This window comes from Opisthocomus hoazin, chromosome 22 (assembly GCF_030867145.1).
Source record: "Opisthocomus hoazin isolate bOpiHoa1 chromosome 22, bOpiHoa1.hap1, whole genome shotgun sequence".
Taxonomy (NCBI): domain Eukaryota; kingdom Metazoa; phylum Chordata; class Aves; order Opisthocomiformes; family Opisthocomidae; genus Opisthocomus; species Opisthocomus hoazin.
In genome coordinates this window covers 4860153-4880010 of record NC_134435.1, presented here as the reverse complement: position 1 = coordinate 4880010, position 19858 = coordinate 4860153, and the positions used below count along the sequence as shown (strand labels likewise).

The following is a 19858-nucleotide window of genomic DNA, read 5'->3' as shown; positions in this document are numbered from 1 at the left end:
TGTTTAAAAACTATGCCCCACAGAATCATTTTAAATAAATCATATTCTACACAGTATGAACTTGTTATCTAAAAACTATTCCTTTGCCTACTCTATTACAAAGGGACGAGAGACAGTTTACAAAGAACAAGCCTTACAGCTTCAGTCCCTTTGAGCTTCTAGTCTTTTCTTTTGAATACTAAAAATGTAAAACAGTCTGTATCATTCAAATAATCTAATTTTCCAATCCACCTTCATTAACATTGCTGGCTGAAGCCAATTACAAATGCCTTAAGGCTTATAGCCTCATAAGCAAAGTGTGACAGGTCAAATTCTATTGTTTGCTCCATCCATCATTACTGACACAGTAATTCAAAGTACACAAGGCACAGGCTGCTCACTGCTTCTTCTTTCTCCCTGTGCACATGCTGTAATTTTAATGTAGAAGCTTATTAATAAAGTACATTGTCTTCTGTCATTCAGTGCTGGCTTCTTCCACACATGTGAAAAGAAAAAGCTCCAAGCTATGCTTTTCTTCTAGCAGCATCTAACGCCCTCTCCGCTGGGGTAATGTGCCCAAGCAAGTCATCGCTAGTGATGTGTTTCATCAACAAATACTTTTTACAAACCTAATGCAATGTGGTAATGAGAATAAAAAAAAAAAAAAAAAAGAAAATAACTCAGCCACAGAACAACCAACACAAGGAACAAAACTTTCGGAGTGATCTAGAGAACTAACTGAGATGTTCATTTACCATGTAAAACACGGCTGACAGGTCAACATCTTCCAGCCTAAAGATGGGCACGCAAGTTTATTTTTCAAGATGTTAATGAGATGCAGTCTCATTAAGTCAGTAAGACTTCAGTACACATATTTAAAAAACCTCCCTAGAAAAAGGTTGTTTTTCTGAGTTTTTGGAATACTGAGCAGCCAACAGCGGGAATGTTGCATATTCAGACTTCTAATTACTGGCAGTAGTTACCTGGCTGCCTAAATAAAAACATTGCTTTCAACATTGTAGAAGCTCGGAAACGGGAAAGTGAAAATCGGTGACATTCTAAACATTATTTCATCCCCCTGAAAAAAGCCTACGTGGGCAAACCAGAAAGGCACAGGGAGCAAAAATTTCTGGCAGTGAGTTTGCCTTCAGTATTGGTCTTGGCTATGTAAAGAAAGTCTGTCCCCCCCCAACTTTTAAAACCCCCACCAAACACCGAAACCAGAACAAAACATGAATCTAGGTTAAAATTCTTTTACCATGCTACAAATTGCTGTAACAAAATCCCCAAATATTCATTGTTGTTGGGTAATCTGGTACCAAGTGACACGTAAACATGAGAAGCTGCATTATCATATGGCAGGTCTAATTACTAAGAGTTCTAGAGGCTCTTAGTGGGTAAACATGAAATTCATATATCCAATTTAAGGAAGATACATTTAAGTGAATCCTATTGATTAAATTCTAGTCAATCTAAATGAAAACAATTAAAAACCAGCATAAAGCCCCCCAAACAGTGTACTACTACTGTTTGATGTATTCAGAGTTTATTATCCTGTGGGAGCACTGGTGAAACTCAAGGCAACAATCACAAACCCCTCCGCTTCTGCAGCACCAAAGAAGTACCAACCTCTTCCCGTTGCTTCACAGAGCTGTACGAGTATTACCGGAGCCATTTGGGAAAACTGTATTGTAGAGAATTTAAGGGAGTTGGATGTGAGAGCAGGAACCTGACGCTGCCTGAAACTCCATCTCTTCCAGGGACAGTGTGTTTGTTGGAAATCTGAAGGTTATTTTATTCTGCTCAGGTTCTTCTACTGCGTTTCCCAGTATGGTACTTATCACTACAGCAGCTGCGTATGGAGAAGGTTTTTTTAGGGAGTTGAGTACAGAGAAAACACTGCTCTAAAGTTACCAAAATAACATGAAGAATGGATTACCACTTGCAGCAACACGCCTAATAGAAACATTTTAATGCAATTTTCTCCAGATTCTATGGGCTTAACTCGGTAATTAAAACATTCAACTCTGACAAGCCTCAACCATGGTAAAATAACAGATTCATGAATTAAGGAAAAAACTACAGATTTAGAAGCTGACAAGCTATGTTAATCGCAAAGAACCCAGTCTGTGCAAAGCCAAATTGTTTTGGACTGAGCAATGTTAGGCTACGTAGAAACAAACTAAAAATATCCCTTCCCTGCTAGGCAAGGTTAGAGAAAGGAGACAAACATTGCCATACCCCAATTACACCAACTTGCTTAACCCACAGTTGTTAAAATTTGGAGGGACAACATAGGATAAAATTTGCTTTCTGTCAGGGCCTTTCGCTCAGTGGCCCCAGTAGAAATCAAAGTGGTGGGAATTTTAACTCCTCTCTCCTAAAAGAAATTACACCAAGGAAGAACAGACAGGTTGTGAGCCATCTAAGTCGGCCCCAGAACACCTCCGATATTTCTCTGTCCTGCCTTTATGCCGGATACAAGACATCATCAGCCTCCAGCAGAACCAGGGCAACCCCCCTCTCTTCCCAGCACTGACCAGTGCCTTTACCAGCGTTTTAAGTAGCCAGTTTCTCAGAAAAACATTCGTCACTCTCTGTATAAAAGGAATCTTCATGGGATTAAAAAGATTTCTCGTCTTTTTTTTTTTTTTTTTTCCCAATGTGTTTGCAGGACTGTGTTAACGAAGGCTCCTTCTCCAAAGACTAAAGGGATAGCAACAAGCACAGTCTGAAAGAACATCACGTCTTGGGCCACAGCAATTTCTCATTAATTCATAGAATCTCAAACCTGGCAATATGACAAAGCAGCCCTTGCCCTGTAAAAACTGCCCAGAGCGCTTTTGCTTTTCCTCTCTCTGTTGATTCATTGCAGAAGCCTCTATTTTAGCTGTTCTCACAATTCATACCATGCCAGGTGAAAAATCTTGCAAACATGTATATATTCATGGGGTTTAGCTGGGAAGCAGTCGCAGAGGTAGCCACAACGCACAAATCAGTGGTTACACCAGCCTAATTTTCCCCAGTTAGAATACAAAATTGGTAGCAGATTGTTGGGGATTTTGAATTTACTGACACCACCAAAAAGCAAAAGTTTCTCTGCTTCACATAAAACTAAGTTGGATTTGAAAGGCTCAGGAATTTGCTGAATTGCATGGCTATTTCAGCAGAGTTCAAAAGTTATCCTTCCCTGCTCCCTCGGGGTTTAACAAAGGTTACCTCGACCAGGGAAAAGCGCAGACCTCTCTGTTCTGGATTGTTTATTTGTGGCCAAAACACCCCTGAGAGGTAGCACTGGTAAAAACACAGGAGACAGAAAGCTATTTTTTGAATACATTAATTGACCAAAAGATAAACATTGCTCTTTGAACATATGCAAAAATATCCCTTAGACAGCAACTATCTTAAGATACTGTCCTGGATTACAAGGTACACAAGAACTGAGATCTCCCTTATTCTCGATTCTCTGCTCATTCCTTGAGACCATGCTGAGGAAAAACCCAAACACACAAACAACAGGATGTTTTCAGGGTAAACAACACTTCATGAAATAACATCGCTCACCTCGGGCTTCCAGCCAAATAAACCGTGCAGCTGCGGTAGGCACGGCACAGAGCTCTAGGTGTTCCGCCTTCTGAGAGACAAGGTTTATTATTTAGGACTTGATTATGCAGTAAAACTTCACATGGCTTTTAGATTGCAAGACTGCAGTCTCACTAGCCCCCAACCACAGGCTGAGGGAACGTCTACCTTGCTGGGAATACAGTAGCCAGATGTGCCCGAGACACGCGAGCTATCTCAAAGGTACTCAGCATCAGGCAAATCTCAGTTCTCCCACAGACCTCTGGAGTTTCTCTGTTGCTATTTGTGAGAATAAACTCAGCAGGGCTGAAAGCCTCACGCCAGCTGTATCGCTACAGTTAGGAAACCCCCGGCAACAAAACGAATCAAATAATGAACACTGAAAACCCACTACCGGAATAAGGAAGAAATAATGACTCCATAAAATCTTTTTCTCATAGAAAAATCCATCAATACAGTCACATCCCATGAAACCTACCATTTTCCACAAAAAAGATATTCGAATACTCCATTAAAAATCCTGACCAGCTTGATCAGAAAACTCAAAGAAACTTCATAATGGTGCTGTCATGTCTTCCACAGACACATTTGATTCAATATAAGCAAAAATCACCACCACACCCCCACCCAAGCCCTAAATCATTCAAGTTCTTTTCATTATGACTTCAAAGTAGTGCTCTCTGTATTTTATTAAGACAGAGAGGACGGATCTTTCCAAACTATGAAAGGGGAAAATGCAAATTGCCCAGCATCACAACATGATACATAATGTACCAGATCTACCATGTACAGGTTCAAGCCACGATAGAAAACATCAAGCCTAGACTCTAAACTCAGGGCGAAGAATTGAGTTCATAGATTACAAATAAGATGAAGAAAAAGAGGAGAGAGGAAAGAATCATTTATTCTTGTACCTCCCACCAATAATCTCTAAATTTTGTACAGGAAGCAAATGCATAAGGCTGATTTCATTTTCTTCTCCATGGTTTTCTTTAACTGTATCCTAACTTGTCTTACTCTTCCTGCCTTTCCTTCTCCATACCCCAGCCCCTGTCCTTCCTTAGGAATTTTCCCTTACAAAACCAAACCAAAACTAAAAGTTAATATAGAATTTAATCCATAATACAGAATTTAATCCAATTCTTCATCTAACTGAGGACAGGACTGGTCTTAATGCCTGCTAAACCTCTGCCCAGTCCCTTGTTTTCCATCGGGAATGGAAAGGCTGAGCCATCCCTCGTACGGACAACGGCCAGGACGAGCTGTGCACAGTCGGCGAGCAGCACCCGTGCCCGGAGGCCAGGGAAGCCAGCCCACAGCTGGACAGCGAAAAAACCAACTGTGTTGCCCTAAATACTAAGCACTTATATGCTTTAACAGTATTTGATAATTGTGCTTCTGACTACAGACACCTCCTAATTAAACATAGCAGCCCTCACATTGCACACATTTAACTAATAGTGTCTTGTTCTTTTGGTCATTATTTTTTCTCCCGTTTCAAGACTGTTGGAAAATTATTTCTCTTGCACATACCTTAATATCAAATTTGTTACCTAATGTTATGACAACGGCAGGTGATTTTCCATTTTCAAACAAAAAGAGACACAATCACAGCCTTAATTAGCTTGCAATGATTTAATTAAAAATTGCGAACAACAATGTACCTAATTAGAAGCATAATAATTATACCAATGTACCTTTCCATCTTTTAAGAGACTGTTAGTCATTGAGGTGGTATGTTTTGTAATTTCAGATCATCCTTATTTTCATTTTGTGATTAGTTAAGTGCAGTCATCGTCATGTTCAGGTAATTGCTTTATTAACTAGCTTAATTAAAGTTCCTCTAAAACTGACAGCTACAGAGTTATTCTTCTTAATGTGTTGCCGACAAAAACATTAACTAATTACACAGCGCTCTTCACATGGCTTACTTAACTCACAAGCTTAATTCATTAGTACTTCAAAGAGCTTTGAAAACTCTGACTGCAACATTGGAACTGCATATGGAAGTGCTTCATATTGTCAGAGTATTAGAGCTGTTATACCCAGGAAAGAGCCACTTCACTAAGTTTTGTAATCAGGCAGAGAGCAAGTGCATTTTACAACACCCACATTTCAAGTGGCAACTAGAGACAGAGAAATTTTTGACAAACCTAAAGCTACAAAGTTCAAAGTTAATAAGAAAGGGTGACAGAGTTTCAAAAGTTCCCAGGATTATAAATTAAATTATGCAAGTCCATAAAAATGCTGGGAATGATTGCTGCAAACAGGGTATGAGGACTGAGTAGATACAGGTCACATTTTACATTTGTGTTAAAATTTGGTAATGCACAAGCACTGAATCATTCGTGCAACTAAAGAATCCCAACACCCAGTAGACCTAAAACAAAACTTGGACAAAAAACCCCCCAACACACCACAACCATCTTCATCCCCTTCAACTTTAGCACTTCTATGAAGCAGGTGAACTAACCCAGATCAATAATGGAGATGAGTTTTGAAGACACTTCAGAAAAAGAACCAAGAAAGATTTAATGCCTAAAAGGTGGCAAGATTTTCAAGCAGTACAACTCCCGTTTATGAAGCTAAATCAGCTTAAGATCCACTGAAGTACTCAGCATCTGTCTCTCCTATTGTGATACTCTGGGTGGCATTTTCAGTTCCCTTGTACTGCAAGATCTAGACACGGGCTTCTGCTCATTGCCAATACTTGTCCACTTGCCTTTGTGTTGGAAATCAACACCTTTGAACATTTGCTAATGGTAGACAAAAAAGACAAGAAGTTTCTTTTGACTAGCCCTCACATTAGGCGAGACGCTGAAGGCTTCTATGTATTTGATAGAACTGAGAGAAAGCAAGTTAAAAATCCTGAGCCTCTACCTAAATTAACCAGTAAGCTTAAGCGTGGCAGTTTAAAGTTTACATTTTTTTCCACCGCCTATGACCCTTGTATTATTGAGTGCTTTGGGTTAGATCACTCTCTCCAATTTTATCAAATTTCACTTGTTAAAAAGTAAGTTTTGAGGAAAAGCCATTCCGTTAGAAAGCCTGCTGCACTGACCTGAGAATGCTGGACCCGCCGTTAACCCAACATATTAACCTGAGCGAGGATCCATGATCCTGTTTCACTCTCTTCTACGTACGGTATCAGTTACTGAGCATCTCTAGAGACATCCAGGCATAACACCACGTTGCAGTAACGGTCCCCAAGAACGGGCTCTGTGGCATATATTTCTGCTGGGCCAGTAACATTTCCTCCGCTGCTCTGCGCACGGCTGCGTTCAGAGAATCCTAATCCCTTATAATTGAGGTGGATGGGCACAGTCAGTTCCCAGCATCACCAGCACCGTAATTAACACCAGCAAAGTGCTTTCTTTCCAAATGCAGTCTCTGCAGAAAGCACCAGCACAAAGAGCGTAACAGTCTGAGGATTATCAAACAGCACAAACCAGCAAAATGACAACGCTTTCGCTAGTTTGTCACATAGCCTTTATGAATGGAAGATTTTTATTATCCAGTCAGGAACAACCAAGACATCAACGTAAAAGAACAACAATTAAAAATGCATTTGATGTTACTTTGCTGGAGTTGAATCCTTAAAAGATTTCTTGACATTTTTGTAAAATGAGAACAAATCAAAGTCCTCCACATTCCTCAAGCTCTGTTGAGCATCATTCCAGATCTGAAACTAAACTTTGAATGGGTAGAAACTAAAAATGCCAAGCAATGATATAAGGAATACTCAGGACTTGTTTAAAAAGAAATTTCAACCTGAGTCAAAGTTGAAATGGAAAAGGAATATGTTCCTCTCTTAAAGAGCAGTACCTTGAAGAAGTATGTTAGCTCCATTATCAGCTTGCCTTATCTAAAGATATGGCTGCCTCCACTTTCGCATAAGAAACCAAGAACCACATTAGTTCAGCCCTGTGATCCCTCGGCCTCGTATCCCGGCAAGGTGTGGACCCTTAAAAGCAAGAAAACTACAAAGGAGTAAAAGAAAGAGCAAACTAGAAACAGCAAATCAGTCCTGCTGAACCCCACCAACCATCCCAGCTTCTGGTCATCACTGGCTTTGGCCCTTGATGTGCTAGACGTTTACCAGCCTGCAGTGGATCTGTTCTCCACAGATTTATACAAATCCCGTTTACATCTTTGGCCTACAGAATACTGTGTTGCAGTGAATTTCACAATTTTTTTTTGAGCTGCAAAAATAAAATTATTTTGTTTTGAAACTATTGATTTATAATGTCATTAGATCTTGTTTTATGAAGTACAACATTCCTTTTCCAATATTAGTCATGATTTAATATAAAATCATGCCTAGGTATTCTAGTTTATTCTGTGCTTCCATGCAGGTTCCACACCTCTGACAGCCATTACTGCGCTTCTCTGAGCACGTCCTTGTTCCACCACGTCAGCTTTGAGATGAGACGATGATAACTGCAGGCAACGTGAAGTCCAGGCATTTACAGAGAAACATAATAACGTTTTGTGCTTGTTGTCAATTCCTTTCTTAACACGTTGCCTGGCACTGATCATTACAACATCTTCCAAGAAACAGCCAGAATTATTCTGAGGTCAAGTGGTTAAATGAGAGCCTGTATTCTGTATATTTGGTTATTTCCCCTTAATGTGAATTACGGTGCATTTATTGACACACACATTTCTTCTGCTTTTTATCACAGTCAAGCTTCTGTTGTATCCTTTCCTTTCATTCATTTTTACCCCAGCTAATAGCTCAAAGAAGGGAAAGAGCAATCCCTGGTATAAATGTCACTGGTAGTGTCGAAGCGTAGCCCCCAGTCACCAGGGCAATGCTTTGATGCGGCTCTGCCTGGCCCTGGACTCCAAGCCCAGACCTCTCCCACCTAACGCCCTGCTGCGCTGGCAGGGAAAGGCAAAAACCCAGCTGAGCCAGGACGGATCGAAACGCTGCTGTGCACGCGTATACCGCCTGCCTGCGCGAGTAGATGGCGAATACACCACTTCAGAAGACTTCTTCCTCCTGAAATGTCACGGCTACTCTCCATCTCCTGTTTACAAGCTCAGCAGAGTCCTTTCAGGTGCCCAGCACGTGTTCACACAGCAGCTGACGCAGAGCCAGGTACGCACACACACAGAAATGCAAAGCACTGCGGTATTTGCCCACACTCAAATGTTCACCTTTTTGCGTTTTCCCAGTCAATACTGGAACACGCCAGCACTGCAGTGCCAGAAATAATACTTGCCAATAGTATTGCATATAAGAGACAACGACCGAGGGAAAGCTTTGATTTTAGTGATTTAAGGGCAAGAAAGAGGGATCACATTATCTGGTTAAAACTAACAGTGAATTTGAGGGAAACAGTTGTAATCTGCTCATAAAATATACCAGAATCCCATGATCATTACTGACCATAAAAATGTTATTTGTAAGGATATTAAAAGAAGCCATTTAGTGTTAATACTCTGACTAAAGTATTTTCAGCTCATTTACCATATTTGTCTTTTTGGGAAAAAAAAAATAAATAAATCAACGAAGCAGAGCTTTTAGAAGAAATTCTAGAGAGGCAATGCTGTTCTACAGGTAACATACTGATTTACAATGTACCGTACACAGCAAAGAATAATAGCACTGCTATAAGCATCTCCTTGATACTGTGTAAAGGCTAAGTGCATGTGTGTCCTCTCGCGAGGACTGGACATTACAGAAGGATTACCAATCAGTATGCCACCGGAGGAGCCTTCAATCAAAAAAAAAATTTATAAAAAGTAACTACCAATATGCAAAACGCTCCAGTGGAACAGCAGTCAGAAAGCAGTGAAACCGTGCCTTCCCTGGGCACGTGGAAAAGAAGTCACTACACTTGAGAGCCCAACAAGATGCTGTAATTGTCAATCGCTAGGACAGGAGCAACTGACAGTTAAACACACAACAGATGAAGATGAGACAAAGTTGCTTCAGAATAAATCTTCCTTTAAAAAACAGAGGCAGCTTCTGGGAGACACGTCTTTGATAGTCAAGCATGTCAGCAATAGGAATTGTTTGATGTCTTCATTATAGCTGTCAGGCTTACATCGTAGTCACAACCGAGTGGTGAATTTTTGACATTGGCAGAATTTCTGATGGAAACCATTTGGATCTCATGGTAAGAAATACAGAACGTCAAAAAAAGACTGAGAGCTAAGAGGGATGCAGGTGAGATGCACAGAAATGAGATCAACAGGATGACTGAATATGCAATGAAAGCTATTTACTACAGAATATCTTGCCTACTCTCACGAGAAACAACTGTTCTCAAAATAAGCCCAATTTTAATCCTGAATACCAATGTTAAATTACTGTATTACATACTTCTAGAGAGTATTAAAGAGAGCAGCTTGTTTAACAGGCCACCTGGAGCTCTTTTTCTGTAGTCTGCGTGTGCAGGTATGAGTTTCTGCTGATTGGTGCTTTGGCCGTGCAAGTCCTTCAGCCAGGAGAGGCTTAAACCAATCAGCCATGGCAGCATTTTATTACATTTGTCTGTTAATGGATGAAGTATTTAAGCTACCCAGCTGAGAAGATAACGCAGCTGCAATATCATCACCGTCACATCACAGCAGAGAATTTTTTCCCCCGATCACTTTATTTTCCTGGATTTTTGGGGGGCTATTTTTGGATTTTAAAGGGTAATTTTCCTGGCTGTCAAACCTTACCTTGCATGCAGGAAGAGGAGAAAACCTTAGCGGTATTCCCTGAACATGACTTGCAGTGCCTGAAGTGCTGTTTATGGAACACGTATCCGAGACATGGAAGGCTTTATTTGATAACAGGAGATCTGGACTGTTTAATGGCTGGGAAGCCAGTTTCTTTTATTGAATCAAGCCCTAAGGTGATCATATTTTCAGGATAACAACGAGCCAATTTATCCCCACTGGGTTATGGGAATTTTTTTTATGGTACCATATATGCTGCATCTGGCACACAAGCTTATTAAAACTGTGGTTTAAATGAATTGTAATACGTTACCCATGCAGCCTAGAAATAAAAAATTTAATTAGAAAAAATAAAATATCTATCACAGAACAATGGTACTGCTAAGTTCTTTCACCATTTGGAGACCAAGTCTTGAGAACAAGAACTATCCCAAAATCCTCTTGTCTGAACAAGTCAATCTGATGAAATGAATTTTTTCTGTTGCATCATCAATACTGAAAGCGTTCTACTTCATTAGCAAGAATGAGCTATTTAGAGAAACATGAATCATGAAAGTCATCAGATTCCGATTTGTCATTCCGATTTGCTGTTTGTCAAATACGTAAAAACCTAGATTTATCAGCACTTTTTACACAGAAACATACCAAGAACTAAAGCAGACTCTAATTTAACACTGCCTATTAAAGCAAGCTGTTTCATCTTCATACGACAGCCTGGCTGAGGACGACCGGCAGGATTTCAGGTGCCAAGCAGCACTTACCTTGGTGGTGTATGTGTGTCCATCGGATCCACAGACAGCGCTGCCGTGTGCCACGGGGCAAGGCTTGCACTTTGCTATGTTAGCTGGTCCAGCCCAGTGCTTCGGGGCCGAGTTTCCTTTCTTTTGTCGAAGGCTATAAAATAAACAGACACCATTTTTTATTTTTCTTAACCTGCTTGTAGAAAGCAGAAGCATGAAAGCTTCTCTGAATAAAGCAAAGCTGGATTTTCAACACAGTATTAATTTAAAGCAAGTAAATTAAATGTAGCTGCTAACAATGCTTCTATAATATGGCACATTACAGCAGACAGTCTAAAAGTCATAAATTAGTAAGCAGTCCTAGATGTACAACACTTGGCAGCTTCATTTTGATTTTTAACTACAAATAACATCACTTCAGAATACAGCGTTTTGTGCAACTATGCAGCCTTTCTGGTGAGGCAGGCAAGTAATGTCACGGCAGGTTGTAGAGACATTTTCACCAGGCCTTCTCCGAGCTGCTAAGCTACTGCTAAGGTAGCAGAAATTTTAAAAAGAAAGTCCTTTGAAGAACAACATGATTTATATTATGCTTATAAACAGGTATAAAATCACTGTACAACTTTGGCACTGTACGTGCAGCAGCCCTCTCCATGCGCCAGCCACAGAACAGCCGCTATTCTCGGACCAATCCCAGTCCCCTAGGAACGCTCTGAAGTGACAGAGCCTCTCCAAACCCACAGCTGCATTTGTACCAGGGGAGCGACTGCAGTTGTCCTCAAGTCATGGGCTAGTCAATTATTGCATTAAAAATGTCTATGAAAAGACATCTGCTCCAAAAACTTATTGCAAAACATGTGCAATAGATTCTGATTAATAGCTCATTTTCTAGTCATAATGAACTCCTTGACTGATAGGACATTAAGTAATTATCGCCAGCATACTGTTGTAAGCTGATTAAAAGTTTGCTTGAGAACCCACCAGTCAATGTAACAATGCAGATTCATTTTGGCCATGTGTACTTGTCTTTCACTTGAAAACATTTACAAGGGGAGGCAAGGCATCGCATCGGCTTTGCTGGAGACTGTTAAGAAAAATAACTGCCATCTGCTCTCATACTACAGTAAAAGAGAGATGATAGAACAGTTCAGCTAGAAATACATTTCAATGCGCTGCTGAATGACTTTATCACAGTTTTGGAAAAATATATACAGATATATTTTAAGGCAATTTCACTACAGCTTGCAATTTGCTACACAATACTGACTCTGATATAATGACACATTCAGCTGCTAAAATAATAAAAATTCTATTCTTTCGTCTCAGTTCTAGTTTTCTTCAAGCCTAACCTTTGTCACAGTGATGAATAGTACTATTAAGAAGCTTGTGTCCACAGAAGGAATCCAATCACGATATCATAAACTACGAAAGTAGAAGCCTAGGATTAGAGACTAAATTCCCTTTAACTTTGCAGAAATTTTCTTAATGCACAACACAGCCTTTCCTCTTTCAGACGCATTCTGCCTCGCAGAGTTGCCATTAAACCAGACGCTGAATGCTGCAGATGAGGGGGTTGCTTGGCGCTGAACCCCCAAATACCACTCTGCAGACGTGCTCGCTTCCACTGAGGCTGTACAAACCATTTCTTCAAGTTTCCCAGAGTAACTTTGACTTTTCGGCAGCTGCTGGCCTCCAACCATGCTTTGTTACTAAAATGTAATGATTATCTTATTTTCCAGAGCCGTTTCGATTACAGGCATTTCTTTTGTCTTTTCAGCTTGACAAGAAAATGTCCTCATTTACTTTACTTACAGCCCTGCACTTCCAGAAACGCACAAACTCAGAGTGAAAAATATGTCTGGAAGCAGCACTGCAGATACTGCTGAGCAGCGACAGGAGAGGGGTGTGCAAGGTGCTGTGTTTCTCCTCTAGAGACCGCAGAAGGATAGGTCATGGAACAAAGCAGACTTTTTACCTTTCCACAGACTTTGATTTCCACAACCTCAAAAGACAGGCTCTTGTCTGTATGTAAAATTGTTGAGAAGAAAGTTTTAGGATTAGTTCTAGAGAAACAGGTAAGAAATGCTGAACTTCAGGCGCATGATTCAGTACCATTGTCTAAGGCATTAGCCACAAAGTGTCCAGGACGGAGATGAGCGACCCACCTAATGAGCACCTCATCAACATTCAGTGTAGACTGAAGTTCTTAGCTAGACTGATGCCTAACAAATCACACTGTCTTGAGGCTCTGAGTGGCAAGTATAAAATACGTTATACAGCATTTGGTGACCAAACTACTTTCAGGCATTTTACACTATGAACTTAAAAGTCCACACCTGACATGGCTGCTTGTCCGTCTCTGCATAGCCTTACATTCCCCTGCTCTTAATCTCTTCATCTTGCCTTGGTCCCTTCAAGACAGGATATTGGGAAAAATCTCTTTACCGAAAGAGTGGTCAGGTATTGGAACAGGCTGCCCAGGGAAGCGGTGGAGTCACCATCCCTGGAGGGGTTCAAAAATCCTGCAGATACTGCACTTCAGGACATGGTTTAGCAGGCGTGGTGGTGATGGGTTGACAGTTGGACTTGATGGTCAGAGAGATCTTTTCCAACCTTAATGATTCTATGATTCTAAGATTCACATTGCAAAGCCAGTGTCTGCTGGAAGATTCTTCTGGAGCTAATTTTGTTTTCCACTTTCTCATAATAAAAAAAAAAAAAAAAGTTATTTAATTTGTCCATTTCAAGTCATTTTCAGCAGCTCCTCAAGCCTGGTGGGCCATTCCACCACTTGTACGGAAAGCACAAAGAACAAGCCCAGCCCGAGCTCTGCTCCAGCTGCAGCTGCCTTGAAGCCCACTGCAAAGCCCGGTGTGTAAAGCAGAGCCTCGCCCTTGGCAGGGACCCCGAATGGCTTCACCTGATGGTGACTGGCTTCACCTGACCGCGATTGGCACCCTTTCACCATGGACGTGGAAGGAAACATTATTCTCTTCCTCCCCCCTTCATCTTCAGGATATTCTTTTGATAATAAAGGAAAAATCATTCTCTCAAAGAGAGCGATATTTAATAACACGATGAATTCACAGCGGAGTACACCTTCAAGCTTTTTATTCTTTTAAAGGCGAAAAGTTGGCAATAACACTTCACATAATGCACACACGAAGGCGGAGCCTGCTGCAGGAGCCCTACAAGTCTCCCCAGGTGTGATTAACTGGCAGCACAGCAGCCATTTTGGTTGTGAGGAACAGTTTGGCTTTCAAAAGTGAATGTATCCTTTTCAAGCTACAGTTTTGTCAGAAACAATAGCGCAAAATGTCACTGTATTTGAAGCAAGTCAAAAATAATTTCTGTCAGCTTGGCCAAGCGAGCTACAGCTGGAAGTTTTAACTGTTTACCCACATTCCACACCCCCTCCAAAAATGTAAGCAAGCACCTATTTCCTAGGGAGAACATCAGTTTTCCGAAAGTAAGCATGTATTTTTCTGGAGGGATATTTTGAGAGGCTGGATAAGACTTTTGGAAGCTTTTCAATCCTATAACCCCTAACAACACATCAAACATCCAAACAAACAAATTAAAACCTAGACAAGAACAGTGGCTGCCACGAGCAGGCAGCCTGCAAATCCCTTCTCAATGGCAGCGCGCATTCACACGCTCTGGGAACATGTTTTGCTATGCTAATCATCTTGTTTTAGAATAAATATGTCAGGAGCAAGGCAGGCCAAAGCAAATTAGGCCTTTTTTTTTTTTTTTTTTTTTTTTACTGACAACTTAACCAACTTTAATCCTGCTTTAAGACTCAGAGTTGAAAGGATCTACTACAAATCATTAGTAACAACTGTGCAGAGAGAACAAACCAGAAAGTCCCCACTGGGGTAAAAGTCTGCCACATTTATAAGGGCAAGAGGGCGAAGGATTTTCAATCTTCCAGAAGCAGAGAGACATGAATGTCTTGCTGAAGTATTAACACTTACAGGCAAACCCTGCCTGCTTTTGCTTTTCAGACTGTTGAACCGATGCACCGAAAGCCATAGATTTAAGGAGTAGTTAAAGTTTTACGGAATTCAGCCTCTTAACATTTTAATGCATGAAGAAATTTCAGTGGATTAAAACAGCCAGACTTCAACACAGGGAGAACGTACACTGACTCAACATCGCTACTCATTACACAGACATACTACTCACCACATACTGTGAAAATACCGGGAGGTTACATCTGCATTGCTTACCCAGGAACCAGTAGAAGACAGCAGGGTTGCCAGCTGCCACCAGCCAGATGCCAGGTCCGTACGTGATGCCCACACCGCACTCCCTGCCCCAGAGCCACCAGCACTTCAACACTGCTCTTCCAAGCATGAAGGTTCAGCTGGGAAAAGAGTGGTCAGAAGCTCTAGCAAAGCTGGCTCCACCCAAGGCTTGAGGGCTTCCAGGTGTGGAGGCAGCAGCTCGGCCCCAGGGAGAGCTGCTGGGGGCAGGGCAGCCCTGCCCCGGCCACCAGCCCTGGGGATGCGAAACACCGAGCCGGAGGACTCCAGGTTGCTCCTGGCATGGAGACAGCCTGCTAGAAGGGTTTGAACTCTTCCTTTGATCTAGCAAAAGTTCATCAAACCCAGTGCCTCAAACAAAATATCTCACATTGAGTCGTATTTTTTCCAAAAAATCCATAGCCTCAATTCCTGACCAACTCTCTGAGAGGACGATACGGACTCTGCTGCTTAGGGATCTCTGCATCTTCGCTTATAACAAGTCTCTCTAGCACAGCACAGAAGAGCATATATGGAAATAACCTCTGGCAAAGCGAGAGGACAAAACAAAGTCACTTGCACAAAAACGATGTTTTGTTTATTTATATCTACAACTTGTTTTATTTACATTTAATTTTAAATTTTACACAGGTCCTAGAACTATGAATAATTTCATTTTTATTTGCTTTGAAATACTCTTGGAAAAACTGAAATTTTAAAATACTTTAAAGTAGCATTTTTAAAAGGGAATAATTTATCTTTTAGGGTGAAACCTGGAGGGCATCACCAAAGACCATCACAACCACAGCATAGGAAGTGAGAGTGGATATGAAATGGATAAGCTTAGTTTCACCCAACATTTAAATCCAAACTACTGCACAAAGTTCATTTCTTACCATTTACTGAACTAATTGATGGATTTTAATTAATTTACATATTGAGAAGACAATGATCTTTTAGTCTCTGCTCTGCAGTGGGTTTCTCTTTTTGATGGAGTCTCTAGGTGAAGGTGTGGTGAATATAGTACGATATGATTAGGTGGTCTATAAAGACATGAAATTAAAAAGGGGACCTTGTAAATCTGATACAGAATGTGCAAATCAAGAGGATCATTGTTCCATTTTGAGAGAACAGCTTATCAGAAAACATGAGCATATTATATTTTAATAAGCTGTAAAATATTGCTCTATAAGATAATGACTATCAGAAAAACAACTGAGAAATACATATATATATTTATATATATAAATATAATTTAAAATGGCAAATTATATGAACTTTTTTGTTTCAATATGTCTTCTCACTGCCAGCTAGAAACAGCCAAAATAGCAACAGATTTTATAAGCAAGACCAAGTCTGTGCTTTTATGTAGTTATATTTGATTGTCCAAGTGCAAATTCAACTGAAGCTGTACATGCACTTTAGTATTAGTAAAGATATAAAATGCACTAGAATTCATATTTTTCACCCAGAAGAAGATTTGCAGCATTAAGAGTATGTTACTCCTGTTCAAGACTAGTTATTCCCAAATGCTCGTAGATTAAATTAGCAGATTAAGCCTTGATGGCTTTAGTGTAATTACAAATCGGGCTCCTTTGAATGCAAGTTGGCAGGCTATTATTTTGAAAGTCTCGCCAAAGTTTTGGAAGGAAGGAAAAAGAAGTTCCTCCTTAGGACTTTAGAACATATTTCGTAATTTTACTGAACAAGCAAATGACAGTTCTTTACCCAAAGGAGTTTTTGCCAGATGAATTTTCAAAGGTTTGCTGCAAACAACAGCAGAAAGTTTCTCAAAAAATCCATGACAAACAAGTTACACAATTTCTTCTAACAGAAAGTGTCAGGTAAACAAAATGGAGAGATTGGTACTGTCTCTTCTTGTTCTTCAAGTCACTGTTCCTGTGATGTTACACAAGCATAGAATTTGGCTCAATACATGTTGCAAATTACTTCCAACACTCACCACTCCGTGTTTCTGCTGCCTAAAATAATACAACTACTTACGTCAGGTCCTGTCTGACCAGTACAGAGCTGGTCAGAAACTTTTTGATAAAACAGGCCTTAACTACAGAGCACTAACTTGACAAAACCAAACGATTTCATGGAGATACATTGGTGTCACTGAACTTTTCATGACATTGCCTCTGGAGGTCAGATGGTGTTGTGGAGTAGGCTGCAAGTGGCCCTGAGCTCGCAAGGCTGGGGCTTTGCAGGTGCTTGACACAGTGTGCCTTGACACAGATCTTGTTCTTATCTCCTCTGCTCTAAAGCCAGAAGTCTGCAAGCCCTCAGAGCTCTGCTCCTAGTTGGGCTGATTGAATGGAAGACCACCTCTTCCCAGTGGTCTCTTCCTGAGACCTCTTCCATGCGGCAAGGGTGATCTCGCCATCCTCAGGGCTTGCAGGTTCCCTGGAAGGCAGGCTGGAGGTAGGCACCCACACGCGGGCGCCGCTGCTGCAAGGACTCTTCATATAACTTCATCTTTCGGTGACTGTGAGTTGTGTGCATTAATTTTCAACTACAGCTCACATGGAGACCTTCCTCAAGATTAGGATTAACTTCATCCATCTTTCTTTCCAGATCTTCTATCAAACCAAAGTGCCATATGTCACATACAACTACTTATCAATCAAGCCCTGCTGAAATCAAATTTAAAAGTTCAGTGTGCCAAAGCAGGTACCAACTATTTGTGCTTCCCGAGAAGGTGGAAGGAGCTCTGACAGAGCAAACATAAATGGTTTCCTGAAGCCGGAACAATTCACAGTGGAAAGAGCTTAAAATGCACTGCCTGTACCTTCTCTCTGCCTTGTGCACAGTTTGTTCTTGTCTCCCCGAAGGAAGCTTATCACACTAAAGATAAACCCAGCAGTGCCTGGCTGCTTCTATCTTTCCTTTGCATAAGCTGCTCCTCTTGTTCTTAAGAAAAAGAATGACAAAGATGAAATTTGCCTGTATAAATGCCAATGCTCTCGTCTCTGTATCGTTCCTGTATTCTGTTTATTAGAGCTAAGAGTTTGGCCTCATTTCTACAACCTTTCATATTTTTCGCAAGAGCTGTATATGCCTTGAGCCACTACCAGTCAAGCTATGTGAAGAAAACAGTCTACACATACTACCTTTTAAAAAAAGGGATACCAAGCTTTTGAACTAGACACAGACTCCTTATTTAATACAAACACTGTAAAATAAGAACAGACATATGATTAGAGTAATTTTTCTACCCGGAATTTATACCTTCACATACAAAGAATAATAATGTGCAGAGCTGCCTTGCATTTCAGCATCATCCTATTGGACTTGGACACTACCACTTTCCCTGATTTCATCATTCAAAGAAATAATTCCAACTATCTGATTGCAGTAAAGCTGTTGATTACTTTCTCTTGCTGCCTTCATATCTACTCTGCGACAGATCTGGCTTAAAAGAGCCATAAGAAAGAAAAGGCTTCTACTCACCGTACTTTGGTAGATGTGCAAGGATTCTTAATGGGCCGTGGTGGTGACCGGGGACCTTTCTGACAAAATGCGGCTTGTTCAAGGCTTTCTCCCACAGTAAATGGATACTCTACTTACTTGCTGTTCTTTCAAACAATGACACCAGATTGCACTGGAAATTAAATTTGTCCATTGCTGGAGAGCACCAGTACCCATGGGACTATTCCCAGAGAGCAGGCTGTACTCAGAAGATAGAGTTGGAGATGAAAAATTTAGGGAAGAGTGAAAAGGAAAATCTCGACTGTTGAGGTGAAAGTCTATCAGGTGTCATTCAATGAAATGAAAAATAGGTATTTCCAAGGGAAAAGGAAGAGTCAAGGAAGAGTGAAGCCTCTATTTCTTACCAATAGCACGAAGGCAGTATAAAAATAAGCGCGGATGAAACAATGTGCCAGGAGGAACTTGACAGCTAGATAGAGGGAAGGCTGAAAGTTTTGGTACAGCAGTCTGTTTTGCAGGGAAAAAGCCCTGAAGATTCTTGCATGGATCCTGCTAGGTCCAGTTAGCAGCCAACTCTTGAAAGAGAATAGTGTCTTCGGGTCCAGGGTGCTCAAGGTTATGGGTTCAGCAAGATGAAGGAATCTTTTTTTCATTTTCTCATGAGTTTTAAAGGAAAAGAGAATTTGGAAAAGCTGACATAGATTCCAAAGACCTAGAGGGCCAGAAAGACTGTAGTCTCTTAGACTGACTGATCCAATAGAGCTGCTGCAGGTATTCTCTGAGATCCAGCAACACTGAGTCAGAGAGAAACCCCCGAACACATCTACTTGAGCAAAGCCGCTCACACAACAGCACGCTCTGTGCCCGAACAGCTATAATATGGCATTTGAACATGGATACTGTTCAAGTGCTAAGACAACTAGTTCTGTGCAATATCAGGATTTCGTAGTACCGGTATCCTTCTGAGATGTTAGTACCTGGCCTTACTTCTTCCTGGACTAAAAATGATGAGATTCTTTATTTAAGTCATTAGAGAAACACATGGATTTATGCCTTTTTAATACATAAAAATGGTGCTTGAAAGACCCTCTTACATTGCTAGCTAACAGATTATTGTCCTTACAGGCAATTTTTTCTAAAAGCTAAGTTCGCAAGGGTCTGCAACTCTTAGACCTAATACATATGCTCCACAGCTGC

At 40.8% G+C, this 19858-nt stretch overlaps 1 protein-coding gene across 1 annotated transcript in view; it reads right to left on the bottom strand.

Moving 5' to 3' along the window:
* Nucleotides 1-19858, bottom strand: part of SPOCK1 (SPARC (osteonectin), cwcv and kazal like domains proteoglycan 1) — a 319944-nt gene that overhangs the window by 89257 nt on the left and 210829 nt on the right. The window contains exon 5 of the mRNA XM_075441481.1: nt 11001-11133. Coding sequence (XP_075297596.1) covers nt 11001-11133 — 133 coding nt within the window. The remainder of the gene's footprint in view (nt 1-11000; nt 11134-19858) is intronic.